The sequence below is a fragment of the Magallana gigas genome, chromosome 7, assembly GCF_963853765.1.
Source record: "Magallana gigas chromosome 7, xbMagGiga1.1, whole genome shotgun sequence".
Lineage (NCBI taxonomy): Eukaryota > Metazoa > Mollusca > Bivalvia > Ostreida > Ostreidae > Magallana > Magallana gigas.
The window spans coordinates 13752573-13771903 of record NC_088859.1 but is presented as its reverse complement, the minus strand read 5'-3'; the positions used below and the strand labels follow the sequence as shown (position 1 = coordinate 13771903).

General features: G+C 33.8%; 1 protein-coding gene and 1 long non-coding RNA gene across 9 annotated transcripts in view; one reads left to right on the top strand and one right to left on the bottom strand.

Moving 5' to 3' along the window:
- Positions 1–10065, top strand: part of LOC136270299 (uncharacterized) — a 16818-nt gene extending 6753 nt beyond the window's left edge. The window contains exons 2-3 of the long non-coding RNA XR_010708059.1: positions 8969–9123; positions 9918–10065. This is a non-coding gene — a long non-coding RNA (uncharacterized lncRNA). The remainder of the gene's footprint in view (positions 1–8968; positions 9124–9917) is intronic.
- The window catches only part of LOC105328343 (neurocalcin), a 23276-nt gene extending 3945 nt beyond the window's left edge, over positions 1–19331 (bottom strand). The window contains exons 1-3 of one of the 8 annotated variants that reach the window (XM_011429164.4): positions 19235–19331; positions 17483–17547; positions 2638–3055 (exon numbers count right to left, since the gene is read on the bottom strand). In XM_011429164.4, coding sequence (XP_011427466.1) covers positions 2638–3015 — 378 coding nt within the window. In that variant the 5' untranslated portion in view covers positions 3016–3055; positions 17483–17547; positions 19235–19331. Of the gene's footprint in view, positions 1–2637; positions 3056–3160; positions 3224–3292; positions 3457–8984; positions 9010–12811; positions 13241–17482; positions 17548–17681; positions 17775–19208 lie in introns of those variants that run through there. The other 7 variants (XM_011429166.4, XM_011429168.4, XM_011429167.4 and 4 more) reach the window with 7 other exon arrangements.

Sequence of the window (19331 nt, the reverse complement as noted above, 5' to 3'; positions counted from 1 at the left end):
CGTAAACTTGGTTAATCGGCCTTCAGAGGATTATGATAGATTGATCACAGTTTAGAGGTCACAGTGGAGCTTCCCATTCATAATCGTCTACGACCACATCTGTTTTAGTTTCCAACAATAAGAGAAAAATCATAATGACATTTTCTGTGTTCCGTTCCTGGCCCCAAGACAAAATCATATATCAGGTCGGGACATAAGTCGCAGGACCTATGGGGAAATCCAATTTCTGCACTTAATACTTTGCTTATTCATAAAATCATACTACGCATAATCTTGAGATAAATTGACAATTTCTAGGAGCAGTGCTTGTCAATATTTGTTTAGGAAAAAATGATTATGTGTATACAATGTGTTCTGAATCTGTAAACATCAGCAACAGACCAGACTTGCAAGGTTTTATCGGAGCCCAGGACCAATTATCTACATCAAGGCCCATTATCGTACTTTTTTAGAACGATTTTAACTTCCTTCCTTTAAAAACTAGTGGGTATTGTTTTTTTTACAAAAAAACACATGTCTCCCCTTCTCCCCAAGGATTATAATATGGGGCAAATTTAACAAATATTATTCAATAGTACACCTAAGTGTATTATTATTGTTCTTTGTTTAAAGTTTGAAGTCCTTCTGTCAAAGTATATTCAGGAGTTGAACAATGAAGTTTTTTCTAATTTGACCTTGAAATAAAAATTGTAGGTCAAGGTCAAAAATTTTGGTAAGGTTCAACTAGGTTATATACCATCTATTCATGTCTGTATGTTAAAGGAGTCTTGTGTTATGGTCCGGACAATATTTTTTATGAAAAGCTTGACCTTGAAATACAAAATAGGTCAAGGTCAAAACTTTTGGTGGCATGCACTCCTTCTCAATACCATATACCTATGTTCCAAGTTTGAAGTCTTAATGTCAAAGGGTATTAAAGTTATGACCCAGACAAAATTTTATTACTTTTTTCTTAATTTGACATTGAGTAAAACAAGGTCAATGTCAAATATTATTCAATAGTACACCTAAGTGTATTATTATTGTTCTTTGTTTAAAGTTTGAAGTCCTTCTGTCAAAGTATATTCAGGAGTTGAACAATGAAGTTTTTTCTAATATGACCTTGAAATAAAATTTCTAGGTCAAGGTAAAAAATTTTGGTAAGGTTCAACTAGGTTATATACCACTATCTATGATACAAGTTAAAAGTCTGTATGTTAAAGGAGTCTTGTGTTATGGTCCGGACAATATTTTTTATGAAAAGCTTGACCTTGAAATACAAAATAGGTCAAGGTCAAAACTTTTGGTGGCATGCACTCCTTCTCAATACCATATACCTATGTTCCAAGTTTGAAGTCTTAATGTCAAAGGGTATTAAAGTTATGACCCAGACAAAATTTTATTACTTTTTTCTTAATTTGACCTTGAGTAAAACAAGGTCAAGGTCAAATATTATTCAATAGTACACCTAAGTGCATTATTGTTGTTCTTTGTTTAAAGTTTGAAGTCCTTCTGTCAAAGTATATTCAGAAGTTGAACAATAAAGTTTTTTCTAATATGACCTTGAAATAAAAATTGTAGGTCAATGTCAATAATTTTGGTTAGGTTGAACTAGGTTATATACCATCTATCTATGATACAAGTTAAAAGTCTGTATGTTAAAGGAGTATTGTGTTATGGTCCCGGCAATATTTTTTATCAAAAGCTTGACCTTGAAGAACTAAATAGGTCAAGGTCAAAACTTTTGGTGGCGTGCACTCCTTTTCAATACCATCTACCTATGTTCCAAGTTTGAAATCTTAATGTCAAAGGGTATTTAAGTTACGACCTGGACAAATTTGGATGAAGAAGAAGAAGAAGAAGAATAAGAAGAATGAGAAAGTCGACAAAAACAATATGTCTCCCCTTTGAAAGGGGAGACATAATTCCACCTGAACATGCATAGATCATTAATGTTTGTATTGGTTATCAAACTGAAAAATACTTTCATCTAAGATACAGACTAAACTCTACACGGCAACATTTACTCCTGTTTATTGCTTTAAGAAAGGTCAGTTACAAAAAAAATTCTCAGCAACTATTGAAGCAGAGCTGAGGGATTGAAAAAAAAAATCAAAATAAATCTCAAAATAGATTTGCATTTGACATTTAAAAACAGAACCTATTTTGCAATGTTTTCAGTTCTTTTGTTATATGTCTATACATTAACATACCCAAATAGAATGAGCTTGTTATTTAATATCTCCTTACTGTGTATCAATTTAGCTGCAATAATAGTTAATTAGCAGTTTTTTAAGAAAAGGAAAAACAGTCCTGATATTTAAGATGATTTTTAATGATTAAATACCACTAGTACAACGTTTCATTGAGTGAAAACATGGTCTCCCCTGCTGTGTTATACAAACATGCTACTGAATACAGGGTCGTTTTCGCCCTGTGTTATTTTTGCCCTTTTTTGCCTAGCTTTGAATTCTCCCAAAGTTTTGTTTAAAGAGGGATAATTTGAGACATTATAGAATTCGCCCAGTCATAAATTGCTCGCTGACAGTGATGCAAAAGTAAACATATTTCATGTATTTTTAAATACATGTTATGAAGATAAAGAACATTTAAACCAGTTCAATGGATTTTCTGCACCCCCACAAATCAGACACTCACCGTAACAATTTCTAACATCTCCTGTTTTGAAATGTATCCATTTCCATCCAAATCATACATGCTGAAAGCCCATCTGAGTTTTTGTTCTAACTTTCCTCTCGATGTAACACTTAAAGCACAGATAAACTCTCGGAAGTCTATAGTACCATCACCGTTCTGATCGAAAGTCCGAAACACATGCTCAGCAAACTTCGATGCATCACCGTAAGGGAAGAAATTTCCGTAGATTTTCTTGAACTCCTCAACCGAGAGATGGCCGCTGGGACAGTCTTTTATGAAGCCTTTGTACCACTCCTGAAGCTCATCTTCACTGAATTCCGTCTGACTTCTGAGGTCCGCCAGGATCTCGGGCTTGAGCTTACTGTTCTGTTTCCCCATGCTGAGTAGACTCTACTGCACTGGGATACCACTCACGTTCCTGAAAAAGAAAGCCAGAGACGACCTGTCACTAGTTACTGAGAGTTTAACCGTCCTTTATAATTCTACAAAACCTCCAATACTAAAGACTATCCATCAACAAAACCTTTTGTAGTAAAAAATACATGTTATTATCATAATCTCCTTCTTATTCAAATTTTGTTCATATTCCTTGCCTGAAAAGAATTATTTTATTTTTAAACAACACTGGTTCAAAATACTACCACGGTTCACCTACCTTTGTAACACTCTAAGATTAATCCAAGGTTTTTAAATCCTTCATAAACAAGCAATAATTAACCCAACTTCCCCACATATCAAGAAATGTTTTGCATTGTACTTTGTTAAACAGACATAAAGCCTCCACAAGATCAAAACTCTGCAAAGTATTCACCTGCAGTGGCGATCCAAATGGAATGATTTTTATTCAGAGTGTATAGTTATTTCATTGATTTGATTAGCGGTGTTTGCTCAGTTACAAAACAGATCGAAAAAGGCCCCAGCCAGGAGAACAAAAAGCTGTGCTTTGTCTGAGGGTAATTAAACCTGTGAGAAAATATTGTGATTCTATTCAACATTACACAAATGATGTTCGAAACTGTCTCCCATAGGAATATTCACAGGAGTCTACCCTTTGCCTTAAGGTCTACAAAATTGATTTGGCTGTATTGCTTTTCTGCAGGCAAGACGTTCTACCATATCTACCCTAATGATCATTTTCAAAAATATTCAACAAAATAGGTTTTCTTAATCTGTTAATATAAAATTGGCACTAATTGTAAAAGACAACATTAAATGCAGGACACATGAAACTCTTCATTCCTAACACCAACGGTTAAATGCATTCACAGTAAATACTTAATTTCCAATCATGGGCGTTTATTGGGACAACTACATCACCACTGATCTTTTCATGTTCAACACACAACAAAACATTAAAGCATAACCCAATTTATGTATATTTGATCATTAACAGAATCTCAATTTTACAGTCCAAATAAACTTAGCAGCAGTCAATAATGGCCTTCTGAATTATGTACGTGTATGTGAAAAATCAATACAGAAACGGTGCGATTATTGTTCTAATAACTATCTTGTTTATACCGACAAGCCAGAAAAAAAAGATCTTATTACGAAAAGACATTGCTACAAGAACTGTTTAACTACAAATCCCATTTAAGGATTGGTCCATCACCAGATTGCTCTTAATAGGATCAAATTACTTGGAACAGGAATTTTGGTCCATAGAAGGAAGAAATTAAAACCAGATGGATTGGGAAAAGCACCACCTTAACAGCTCAAGAGAAAAAAGCACCACCTTAACAGCTCAACAGAAATAAAGCACCACCTTAACAGCTCAACAGAAATAAAGCACCACCTTAACAGCTCAACAGAAATAAAGCACCACCTTAACAGCTCAACAGAAATAAAGCACCACCTTAACAGCTCAACAGAAATAAAGCACCACCTTAACAACTCAACAGAAATAAAGCACAACCTTAACAGCTCAACAGAAATAAAGCACCACCTTAACAGCTCAACAGAAATAAAGCACCACCTTAACAGCTCAACAGAAATAAAGCACCACCTTAACAGCTCAACAGAAATAAAGCACCACCTTAACAGCTCAACAGAAATAAAGCACCACCTTAACAGCTCAACAGAAATAAAGCACCACCTTAATAGCTCAACAGAAATAAAACACCACCTTAACAGCTCAACAGAAATAAAGCACCACCTCAACAACTCAACAGAAATAAAACACCACCTTAACAACTCAACAGAAATAAAGCACCACCTTAACAGCTCAACAGTAATAAAGAGGTTAGGTCTGTGAGACATTGCATGGCCAAATGGAATTGTAACCAATCAGTTTGGCTTTGAACTTTGAACAGGAAAAGAAATTCCAACAGTGCCATAGACAGACATTGGAACCTCTCATAATTATTGATACTCATGTATACATGTTTTAATGATATCGCTCTGTGCATTGATAAGTGATGTAACAAAATTTCATGTCAAAGGTTGCATGGTCCATAAACCCAGATCACATACCGTATTAGACAAACAAGAAAATATGCAATGCAGTATGTCCAACTAGATATCATACTGCATCTTATAACATACATAAAATACGGAAAAAAAGTGGCATATATGACAAAAAGTGGCATATGATTTTGATTCAAGAATTATGAATTCTCATATACTTAGTACATGTAGTATTAAACATGTGGAGGGAGCAGATACTGCGAGATGGTCACATGCGTGCACAACTATCTTTTTCAAAATATCAATACAGTAAAACTTGTTGAATCCGGATGTTTTGCATTCCGGCATGTTGTCAAATCCGGCGAAATTATTCAGTTCCTTGACATTTCCTTACCATTTTATGTTTAAAATATGTTGTGCAATCCGGATCTTGTCTATTCTGTTAACCGGCCGCGTTGAAAAGAACCAACTACTTAATATAATTAGTGAGAGTTATCTCCCGTAATACGGCCACCTATCGATCGGCCTTATACGGGATAATTACTGCTCAATTATCGATCAATTTTCCTTCGTTGCTTTTGATTTAAACAACTGTGAATATAAGTCCAAACTAGCAACTCATTTCAGTTGATACTGTTAGGTCTTGTTGTAAATAAATACACATTTTTTACTGCTAGAATTACATCTAAAAAGGGGGTTGTGTATTATACTTCACCTCATTTTTTTCAGGCCATGATTCTGGATACCATGACTGCCGATACTGTTTGGAATGCGTTTAATGCGCGTTGTATTGCTCCATTCTTTATTAAATTCACGTTTATTCCTGTTTCTATTTATTAAATTCCCGTAAATTTATCCATTGTTTCTTGCATCAAAACAGTTCTCACCTTTACATAATCAGCCACCTGTTGACTGGTCACGTAATCAATGTTTGTTTAACTATTTCCAGTGATTCATGCACTTGTCTTGTGTCGGACTTCTCAGGTTAATCAGGTGTTTGAAAATTTATCGTGAAAAGTATTTCCATCGTACGTATTCCGTTATGCAATTATTGTTTTCCAAATAGAAAATGAAAATTTGCACCGTAATCACGATCGAGGGGGGGGGGGGGGGGGATAACATATTTCAGAAGAATTAAACATTTTGCAAGAATAGACGATCAAGACCTATTGCATTAAATACTAAAATTAACTTGCAACAATATGTTCTCCAAACCATTTTTCAGAACCACCCTCCGCCGGATTAGACAAGTTTTATTGTATCTTGAAATTCAGACTTTTGATGTTTAAAAAAAGTGTTGAATTGGTTTTAAGAGCAATCATTTCAACAATATCTTTTTACATATACACATATCAAAGAATTTTTTAAGGGAATTTTGAAAACGTGATAAATCCCTTTTAGTTTCTATGTTGGGCTGTCTGACGAGAACTATTGGTTCTTAGCTTGCAAAATGGATGGCACTAATGACAAAGGAAACTGACATTCAATGTAACAATACCCGTTCCTAATTGTTCTGTCACTGATTATCTTAATTCACTGTGACTGATAGAGATATTGAATGTATGTCTCAATATATAATAAACTACAATTATGTGTGAGTTATTGCTTAACTGGACTAAGAGCATTGAGCATGTAGATATGGCATCTATCAATAATATGTACAACAAAATGTTTCTCTAATTTTTTTTTCCATAAGATACCAATGTAGTATAACATACATTTTATATAATTTGAACAATTGTTGCTACTCTCATAGAACAATATCTAGGTGGCAGGGGATAGTATTTTTGGTCAAGGAAATGTTAAGCAGATAGTGCTCATGCATATATGTGATCTAATTTTTCAGTGGATTTTCAAATTTACTAAAATTGGTTTGCATGCTGGGGACACATGGTCCTCACTCTTGTGAATTTTTAAACATTTCAGAATAAAACAAGTACAACTTACATAAAGCACTATATAGAATAGCCAGGAACGGTCTCAAAACTTTCAGAAAAATTGCCCTTTTTTCACATTTTCATGGGTCCAGCACCACGCTCCAGTCCCGAGCAACTGCCAACAAACTACCACAGAATTTGTAGCTTAATGTCTACCCATGCGAATACTCACCAATTAAATGGAAGTCAATCACCTTCTTTTCGAGTGACATTTCGTGTTCTGAACCCACCCCTACTTTTCAAGCACTAAACCTTAAGTTCAAATTTTGGCCACAGTTTCGCATTTTCATTCCATATCTGATGAAAAGTTCTACCAGTTCTAGAGTGCCATATATCAATGAAATGGACATGAGCTCCTATATCCACAAAATGAATGCAATAAATATTCTAGCAATTTATACTCCTCAAATAACCAGCCAAACCTCAGGTTCTTCCTTTATTTCAAATTTTTGACCGGGTCTTTCATTCGAAACTATCCCCTGCCACCTTACCCAGACAAAACATACTTTGAGGGTAGCTAACTCATTGTATTTTCCCATCATTTTTTTCTACAATTAAGGGGAAAACATGTCAAAATGCAGGCGTAAAGGTCTGAATATTGAACATTATATATGCGATTATTGATGATTTTAATTCCAGTGCAATGACTCAGCTTTACAAGAAGGTAAAAGTAATACTTTGAGGATAGATAAATCATTATTTAGGTGCAAAAAGAGGATAAAGATGATTTTATTGTATGATTCAGTGAAAAATGATACAGACTGATCAAACTGAGCCTCGTTAAGCAAGGAGGGATAAATGGGGCTTTTCATTGGACGACACGAATGATGATAACCAATCATACCAGTTTGAAAATTCCCTATCAATGTTATTTCCACCTGAAGGGTCACATGCAAGTGAATATGCAATACATGTATTACAAATTCTAGAATGCTGAATAACAGCCATTCAGAGAGCTAAGAAATAATAAATAACAATAATAACAAGATCTGTTTTCAGGTGTGAGAGGATGGGTGTAAAAGGCTTATACATACGCAGATGTAATAAATAACTTGTGGTTGTTCTGTACCTATAATTTCTGATGAACTTAATCAACTTTACTTATATTCATTCAATATCCTGGTTATACATTGTAATTCTTTGATCAGAAATCAGTGTAGCTAGAAGAACAACTAAATCTATACACAAGTACTTGCAAAATAGAATTGAAAAATTGTCATCTTTAGCCAACATATGGAATCATGGAACTATCCGTATAAAATCAATGTTACTTTAAATTCCTTATATTACGCGAGTACTTAATTCCACGATATCACTGGTGTGTATCAAATCGCGAGAATATAATATCGCGAACGTTGAACCATATTCCATATTTCTTATAGTTTCAACTCTCAGAAAATAATGGCGAGATTTTAAAATTCGCGAAGGATTCTTCTCGCGATTTTACGCGGATATTAATTCCTCGCCTTTAATTAGGAATTTACAGTATTTAACAAAATTTTGACAATAAATAAAATTTCAAATACATTCTACAGCTAATATCATCAGTTTCAGACTTCTATTACTTTACAGGATTTTTTAAATTTGTAATACCAAAAATAAAAGAAAATACATCAGCTACGTGTTTACCTCTCAGATGTACCAATATACAAATTTTTTGTTCAAGGAGACATCAACGATAGTTCTGCTTACATATGAATGTAATGTAGACTCCTTATTAAACATATGAGGAATTAAATTTAATATCCATATAAAATTACAAAAAACAATCATTGCAAATTTTAAAATCTTGCTTTTATTTTTCAGACAATATAAATATTTTTAATTATAAAATTATAGAAATAAATTAGTGCTCAGGATTTATGTTCTCGTTCTCTGACACAAAAAAGCGGTATTGCGGGATTTAACACTCGTCTAAAAAAAAGGAATTTACCATACTAGTGATCGGTAATAGGAGCATGAATAGATAGGTAGTTTGTTTATTGCAGAGTGTACCTGTCTCACCTGGTCAAATCCTGCACAATATTTACATCAGGGTGGGGTGGGGATTGCTGTTGAAAAAAAAAGAGCCAAACACAGTATTACAAACCATCAGATTCCCAACATTCCCACATCAGACTATTTTCCATCAAAACAACTACATGTAAGTATCCTGTGACTACTAGAAACAACACCTGCTAGTGTTTACAAAGCACTTCTTAATGGCACTCTCACGAGTTTGGTTTCAACTGATAATGACTCTGTTTACATGTATGTACATACACCTATAGACTTATGTAATGCTAGAATGGCATACCTATCCAAAGTAAGTACTGGAATTTCATTGTTCCTTGTTGTTCAAATCAATAATTCCACATGTTCAACAACTTTTTTTATTTAAAGTTATGCATGTATCAGCATATATAAAATAATTCTCCAAGCAATGAAAAACCACATTCCAAAATGAATATAATGAATTTCACAAGATGTTCATATCCTTATGCAGTGACATAATGTCATCATTACCAGAATATAGGCCATGTTGAATAGAAGCACCTAAAATATGTCTTCTAAAATCATTATCAACTTTTTTTTCAAACAATAGTGCAGATGATAAAACATCAGATTATTGACCCATGCATTCTAAGTACCTTTAAGGCAGGGAATTTTGTGCAAGTCTCGCACCACTCCTAAATCTTACACCCCCCCACCCCCCACCCCTCCACTCCAACGCTTCTCTTTTGGTATCACAAATCCCTTGTTCTCTCTCTGTCCCTTCGGCATTCAAGAGCACACACATATTCCACTGTGTCTCCTTTTCTTTTTGCCAATGTGACCAGAAATAGTTGCAGGGGGTAAAAATGAAATTGTTAGAAAGTGATATTACCACTCCTAGTGAAATAATTATAGACCTTACATGAAAATCAATTTTGCAACATTGCTGTGACTACTTTTCAGAGAGATATGAGTGCTGACTTGGGGCTTATCAATAATTGACCAGATCAAAGCTTCGGTGCTTGAAATCGGCAAATTCTGGGGACACTTCAGTCGGAATCCTTACAAATGAGGACTAAAATTGGAATCATAAAAGAGTTCATCATGAAAGAGAAAGCTATTTTTGGAATGCCATCATTCACACTTTTGTATCTGTTCAAAAAAGTACAAAAATACATTGTAATCTATTGCATGAAAACCTGTTACGCAGCGTTGTTGATTATCGAACATATGGTGGTATAATTTCACAGAAGGTGGTTCGGTTCTATTCCTATCAATGCACATGTCTCTCACTTATTAATCATCTTCCAGATCATACACAAAATCCACATGCAAAAAGCAACAATCTAGGATCAAAATAATTCCTTTCTAGAAACATAATTTCTAGTACAATATAATCTTATATTATTCATCCTCTGAGAATTATTTCATTGCCAGTACATCACAGAGGCAATTCTTATCGAATCCTTCTCAGACTTTTGACAAAAGGTGCTGATGGCAATGAAAGATCCCTTTTACAGAAAAGTCCTTTAGATCAGATGAGACCATTAAAACCAAGGTCTCACGTAAACAGCAATAGGTGATAACACAATTGAAATCACTCACTTTTCAAAGGCTGCAAGAGTTTGAGGAAAGGGCTTCATGTCTTAAAATGAGTGAAGCTTCTTCGAGGAATGGTAAACAACCTCAGATAGCTAATATTGAAATCATCATTGTATTAACAAAAGCAAAGAGAAATGCGAAAGTTTAGAAAAAAAACACCTGAAACTTGACTAGATTAATTAACATGCATGTGATATATACCATCAGATATGACAAGACACAAAGCTTTTCTTCTTTTTTAAGCGTCAAAAAAAAATCTTGAAACTTGACATCTTATTTGTTTTCTTTAGAGAAAATCTGTAAAATAAATAAAACTTCACTGCGTAAAACCAAAGAAAATTGATTACGCAATGAAATTCAGCCTTATAAAACAAATCTTTTTTTTAGAAGTAAATTAATAAAAAAAAAAATCATCAATACATAAACAAGCTGATGAAATGACTCTGCATTGCAGTAATCATAAACTTCAAATAGGCAATCAATGGCTTCATCTGATACTCAAAACTTAATACATGATTGCAGACATCAAAGGCTTGGGATGTAACACAAGAATACATCCTGTAGCCATTGTTACAATTGCTTTAAAATGGTCGTAAAACTCTTCATACAAAAGATGGAGCTTAATTAGTGGGCAGAGAACTAACAACTAAAAAAAGGCTCTGGGGGTACACCGTTTGGTTCAATCTAGCATGAAAAGCTGCTAGATGATGTGTGTGATGCCTCGCTGGATTCATTTGTGCCACTCAAGAATGCGTACTGTTCCAAAGAATTGAAAGTGGGCAAATAATTGAAAAGGGTTTTTTTCTTCTTCTTTTTTTTTGGGGGGGGGGGGGGGGGGAGGGGGAGTTCTAAGAAAAGTATAAGCTAGAGGGATCATATGGGGTAGGGAGGTGACACATAGAAGAAGGGGGGGGGGGGGGGCAAAGAGAGTTAAGGTTGGGTACCAGAAATTTAAATTCCTAACTTCCTTCCTTAAATTTGAATTATAATACATGTAAATGTATATTATGACTTGGTTATATCTTATATATCAGACATTTAATTCATCTAACCATTACACTATTGGATGTGTAAGTAAAGGGATACAGCGGTAAGGAATTTAAATCTTGAAATACACAAACTACTAGCTACCAGAACAGAAAAAGGATTTACCCTGCATATTTACCTTTCATTAAGATGATTATAATTTCATCAAATCGACCCAGTGACCAACAAATAGTGCAATAAATCAGAGAATTAAGGAAATCTACCCAATGTTTAACCACCAATTCAAATATCTATTGCTTTATTGATCACTATACAGTCTTGTAAATATTGACTATGTTTTCTGTTTACAAAACAGAGAACAAGTGATGCTACAGCCCTCATAGGTTCTAATGAATTTTTCAATGAAATTTAAGTAAAATCAATGGGATTGTGGCTGATCTGTGGCGGACTTGATTTTCACTGGCGTACCAGGTACGCTTCCCATAACTGGTCCACTTAAACAAATGATAAATAACACAAATATTACACTCACTGCTCTAAAAGCCTTTAGCATCTTGAAGTCCAAGACTGGACGATAACAGAGATAGTATGTGCCCGGATCTGAGAGGTGGGGTTTTAGACCACCCCTGGAAATTTCAGACTCATTAAGTTCATAAAGTAAAATTGTCAAAAACAAAAATGCCTTGGACTCCCCTGGCAAGCAAAATTATTTCTCGCATTCCCCCTAGAAAAATATCCTGTATCTGTACGTGTAGAATATAAGCACTGATTTAGCAAATTCAATAAAATAAAAATAAAAAAAATTCAAAGATATATATAATATTATATATCTATCTGAATAACAGTTTTTCAAAAATGTATACTTACGAGAAATATTATTCGTCAAAATGTAATTCATCAATGAATGAATCTGACCCTACATTGGCCTTTGTGTTTGATTAGCCACAGATAACTTACAATGATTCAGTCATTGTTTTCAAGCCTCAAAATCATGAACAAGCAAACAAATATCTGTCAATATCTCAGTACAAAGCCTGAATTTATATTCCACATTTCCTCTGAATCGATGGACAATAACACTTATGTTTCAGAAGGATGGGGAATTTACGGGGATGAATTGGAGCTACCTTTTTTTTCTGCCCCATCTGTTTCATTCAATGTAAACAATGAAAATGTTGAAACATCTCATTTTATTTTTTTCTTTCTCTTGGTTTTGAACCGAGAGCCATAAATGAGATTGAGAAGAATAGATCTACTTATCGTCTTACCTTTGAGAATGTAAATGTTTCAGATTTTAATGAGTATAGGCAACAATCAAAAAATCTAAAACAGACAATCCTCTTCTAGGGAAAGAAACGCCAGGCACCAGGCAGACGAGACAACGACGACAGAAAATCAGGGGAGGCAATCAGTGTCACTCTCTTCTCCCCTCCTCAGCAACTCCTCAAGAATTCCCTCTGTACAGCTCCAAAAAGTAGCTGACTAAACCATATTGTTTTCCTGGTAATATGACTTCCATGTAGCAAATACGGACTCCCAAAAATAAACAAAACCCACGACTGAGAGAAGAAGTGTCTTGGGCTTAGCTGGCTCACTCGTTCATTGTCAGCTTCTGCCTGTTGCTAATGTCATATTTTCTCTGCAGTCGCCCACCGATCAATACTCACATAAATAAATACAACTCTGTGTCAATTGGAGGTCTGGTGGCAGAAAGGAGAGAAGGAGAAGAAAAGAAACAAATTTTACATGAGCCTTTCTGGTTTATGTTATCACCGGCAATGTCTGTACGTCATCAATAAATTGTAATCAAATTAGCATGTGATACTGTTTTATAATTCATTAAAAGAAAAGGTCTTGTATCAATTATCGTAACGAGGCCAACTCTCATTCACGTAATAAACATTTAATATTGAGTGAAATCATCGTCATGAGTGTAACGGCACTCTCGGTTGAAAACAATGCAAGTACTGGTAAACCCTATAGCCAAGAAAATCCATGACATAAAAACACACAGAAGTCCTAAACAACGTAATCCAGACATAAATATTGTGTCTATTTGTGTTTTTTAGGGGCTTCCATTTACATGCTGCATCATTTTATTGCCCTGTTCTTGAAGGTCATGTGCCATTCGGGGAATTGTATAATCCTACTTAACAAAACAACGCTGGCTCCTGGCTGGTCTCAGTTTACTGTTATTCTGTAGTAAATTATATATTGATCTGATATTCGGAATCCAAATAAATTGTTTAGTCGCTGAGAATCCGTCTTAGGTAATTGAATGTATAAATTTGTTATGTAAAACAATAATATATAGCTCATATCTCTCTGCCATGTCTCATTTTTGATGCCCACAAAAATCAAGTTGGCACTGTTTTAAGCAGATACATGTATTAAGAATTACTCCACATTTATTGCAAATGCACTGCAAGAGGCTATTTTAAGATTATTGGTTGAAATTAACACTGCCTAAATCAAATAAAATGAATAATGTACACCACATCTTGAGTAAAAAGCAGAAACATCATCAATATTTGCAAGCACTGAAAAACCTCCATCCAAAACTGTAATGTTCTGCCAAAAGAGCCATGCTCCTCCAATATGTAATAATTCTATTTTTAAAAAAATAACGTAATGAGAGCAAAAATCATTCAAAGGGCCACTACTCTTATAGCAGCTATGCAGTATACAATTTTTGCACAACTGACCTGAAAGGTTAGAAAATGACCACAGACACTTGTCTCTGACAAATGAAAAACCTTACTCCCTCCATGCTCTTGTATTATTTTATAAACTACATGGCAAAAAAAGTTATTGTGATATTGGCATTGGGACTGCTGCAATAATGGAATCTCTATGACAGGTAGCATAACAAATTCTTAATTTCAAAAAATAAAATGGATTATTAATTACAATATTCAAAAATAAATGCAAAATGAAAATAAAAAGTCAACAGACCTAAATATAAATGCCATCATTTGTTACAGGTGCTACATATAACTATACCTTAATACACATAACCATGGCTATATATAGCCTGTATACTAACTTTTCACAAAAAAATATCCTTGAGAAAATTTTCATCCGACTGTGTGTACACATGATTTAGAAATCCCCTATAAAATACTAAACCTATTTACATAATGTGATTTATGTGGGGAAAGCTGTCATTGCACTGTCCTAAATGGTAAATCGAGTCCCTGGGGGGCACTTATGGCACCTGTATCATCACTCAACCTAAAGAATTCTAACATCATCAGCTACATCATAAGTTATTCATATGCAGGCTGCTTCTACACAATACAAACCATACATGTGACCTTTTCATTTACATTCAAGTTATACCACTTAATGTCTCTTTTTAAATTAAAATCCCAACAAATTTAGCAAAAACTAATTAAAACTTGGTATATTGGTATATTTAGAATAAACCATACATTTTTTAAATGAAAGAAGGTCACATTGCAAAAGAGAATTCTATTCCTTTTACTTAATAGAGAAAACCCTGGATTATATATATATATATATATATATATATATATATATATATATATATATATATATATATATATATATATATATATATATATATATATATATATATATAACACCTGCATATCCCCTTATCCTGTGTATTCTGACTCATGCTAATTGTAACATGTAATACTAGTGCATTTGTACTTGCATCATTAAATCTGACACTATCTTCTCAACAACATGGCTACAATGTGGTGAAAATTCCTTCAAAATGCGTTTTGGTTTATAATACACATGTATATAGATAATGAATGCATTCTGAGTCATATTTCACCATTGTTTTCTTTCATGTGGACGTAAGTCAAAACCTCAAATGATGTCCCCCCCCCCCCAAAAAAAAAATCTTCTCAATTCAAGGTAACCTTGCTATTTTTATCAGTCAGTCTATGACTTCAACCTATCTAGCTATCATGTTCAGTGTTCTCTTTGCTCCCATGGCATGCTTTAGTCAAGTTGAATATTTCATTACCATTAACAAGGGGCCATAATGCTCTCCAAGTTTATTTGCCGAGCTGAGGTAATTCTATATCAGGATCCCCAGTAAATCACGGTCAGAAAGAGACATTATTAATATCCAAGTACCTGGACTGTTCAAGTGTCTTTAATACCCAATCAATGGCTATCTGACTGGACAATTTCACCCTCATCACACAAGTTAAATCCAAATTTCTGTTTAAAATCTATGAAAAATGTTCTAACTTTAGTTGTAGTGTTCTCCATTCTTTTCTTGGTCTATAATTGCCTACTCTATGTATTCTTCACTTGCACTGCCCCTTCCTCATACCTAATCAATTGGATTCATTAATTCCCTGTACTCTAGGAGGAATCAATATCACTAAACCTGAATGGAATAACTGATTAATTCCTCACTTTTACCCCTCTCTGAAAAACTTACTGCTACAGAAACAGAGCCCAAAGAACAACAAAAACATTAACCTTCACAAAACACAACATCATTAACATTCAGTGTGACCTATATTATCAACAAACTCATCATTCTGTACCGTTTCTTGAAAACCACTTTGTTACAATCACAACATCTTAAACAACCCATTGATACAATGCACATCTTCGAAACCACAATATGTTACACCAATACTTTAACCACCAGTACATGTATCGATCAACACTGCATCTCAAACATCACCACAGAGTCATCTTAATTTCTTTAACACCATAATTATAAGTACTTCATATACCACATCCTTACAATATCACCGCAGCTACAATACGGTGAATACCAGCGGAAATTTTACAACCACATCTTTACTATAGATCACTACATTTTACACGTCATAACATAATAAACTTGATAGTATCATAGTATATTAATTTAACATTAAAATTATTTAATGCCACCTCATTTTTACCACCACCATCTCTGTAACTAATCTCAATATCATTGCAAAGACCATATTCCCATACAGAACAATAACAGTACAAGCTAGTACATGTATATGTATTCCCAACAAAAGCAGTATCTGAAACCAATGCACGCCTAGATATTTGACCATATATACATATTCTATTCTATCACATTTTATACCATGGAACATAGTGTCATTTGAACCAGAAACCTGTGGATTAAAATCTGTATGAGCATAATGGTTCTCTAGCACTATATGCATCATATTCTCTAGTTGACTGAAATTAACATGTTGATAAGTGTCAGACAATATGCTACCTTTATCTTAATGCATCAAAATGCACCTGATTTGAATTCTTAACCATACAGAGTTTCACAATAAGCGCCTAAAACTTTGCAACTTTAAGGTTTCTCCACAGCAACATTTTGTTCAATTTAGTTTCAGGAAAAAAAACAACCAAAAAGGCAGTATTTAAAATTACATCACAGCTATTTGTCAGCAAAGTTCATCTGAAGTGTCCCTTAGGAATTGAAAAGAGTGTATGCACCATCCACAATAAATTTTATTACCAGCTGTAAAATCGATACCAAATTTTGTCACTCTTCAAGCCAAGATAAACCAACAAAATGTAACCACATCAAAAAACATAAACATCTTTTGATCAATAATTCATATTTATGTTTTGTACTTATATAAGAGGAGGATCAGTGGCGTCTAAGCTCACCTGAGTCATATTGCATGAACTTAACACCAATTCCCGCAATAAAAACCACTGCCAACATATATGTACATGTTGTAAGCAAGCTGTTGTTAACTGGACTTTCATTTTAGCCTTCTACTATTTAACTATATGTGTTGAATATTGATAATAAAAATCTTACATATTAAGCTTCAATCTACAATTCACTGAATCTTTATATATGGTCAAGGTAAAGTAGGTCCCTACATCTTCCTGCAGTACCGTTGCATCTAGTAGATTTTTCTAACAATTTTGAACAGAACTAATTAAAGCACCTAAAAAACGTAACTTTAACTTACATGTATTTCCTCAACACCAAACTATAGCACCCTTTTTCTCCTTCTCTCTTTCTTCTCTCTGAAATCTGAATGAAGAGAACAATGAAAATAATTAAATTATCAAAATACATCATAATATTTACTCAGCTGGAATAAAGACAGAAAATAATTCATTCTGAAGATTCAATACATGATAACTTTGGTTACAATGAACACTGACCCATAAACTCGGAGCAAATATTACTGTTCCCTGGTCATCCGATTTAGATTGTGTCTAAGTCTTAGCCTCATTAAAGGACGACTAGGTTTATATAGATTTTATAGTACTTCAGTTATCGTCATGAGTTATGCCAATCCTTATGAAACTGGAGGACAAGGTAGGCAATATAGGAGGTACGTACACTCTGACATTCTAGATATATGACTACACCGTACATGTTGTATATGTAAGCGTATCTGACTATCAGCCTTTAAAAAAACAACATGGTGGTGAATTGAGGCTTTTGTCATATCGACACGATACAGAAACAGAAATAGGTTTTAACAATGATAAATAGAATTTTTTTTATTAATATACACAATGGATCTTGGTATTTTGAAGGCCACTGAAACACCCTTTTAAGAGGTCTACAAGAGTACAACGAGTCAGGATAAAAGTATCTGTCTAAATTAAGTACATTTCTACAATTAACATATATCAATGCATCCCCTAACCCCATTAAGTATACAGTTTTAAAAGTTATATTTTCATTCAAGTTTTTTTCCCCATCATAACACTGCCTGATTTGTACAGATATGCAGAAATAATTACATTTTTTATTACCAACCTCTGAAGTTATGTATATCTTTTGCAATGCTCTCTAACTTAACACTTGCACGAAATGCAAAAAAGAGCATTTAATTGTTTAAAAATTTAACTTTTTCATAGGAATTTGGATTCGCTGTTGTTTTAACACACAGTAGTACTTATAATACTTAATTAGAAGCATAATTATTCGCAAAACATTCTGAAATATTGTGAATATTAATCAAACTTTATAAATTCATGAACTTAAATTCAACTAACTAGCATAACTCTTCAAATTGATAAACAATTCTTCTGTCTATTTTAATGAAATAACAGTCATAAATTTGTATAGCATACGTGCCATGCAATTTGTACTGTCACATCAAATAAAAGCAACTCAATGTTTGTTTAATTAAATCCGTAATAGGCCTATCCGTAATTTATCTTCTTAAAGATATAGCCTTTTCTTTGAACAAAAGTTCTTCATAAGAAGCATGCAGTCCTTGCATGCATCAAAAATGAAACTTGTTCCCAGTGTAGAATGAATTCTCACTGCATGACACAATAACTTAGCAGTGCTAAAACTGCTATACATACAGTTATCTTTTCGTCTTTAGCATGTGCCAAAATAAACATCAACATATTAATCTGCCAAAATAAACATTAAAGCCAATCATTACAAGGCATCAATTCATAGAAAAAGCTGTCCATATTAAAGACATTAATCTAAATGATAATCTGATAATCATCTGATAATCAATTTCAATATGCTCATTTGTTTACCATGAATACGAATTGACATATAAAACCATAAGGAAATTCGAACTAACCGACCCCCTTAAAGTTGTTTTATCCTCTCTTCAAGGCCAAATTTGCTGTATTTTAACATGCAATATTTTAAATGAAGTATAACGATAATAGAAATATAAAAGTCAGTTGTCGAAATAGAAGAAAACATACACACAGATCGATTTTTTCCTCTTTACCTGTGGCTATCTTGTGTTGCTTCGCTTGTGTTTTGACGGGATTGGGTAAAATGGGGAATATAGTATTTAAGCCGCATCCGTTTTTTAACTATCAGGG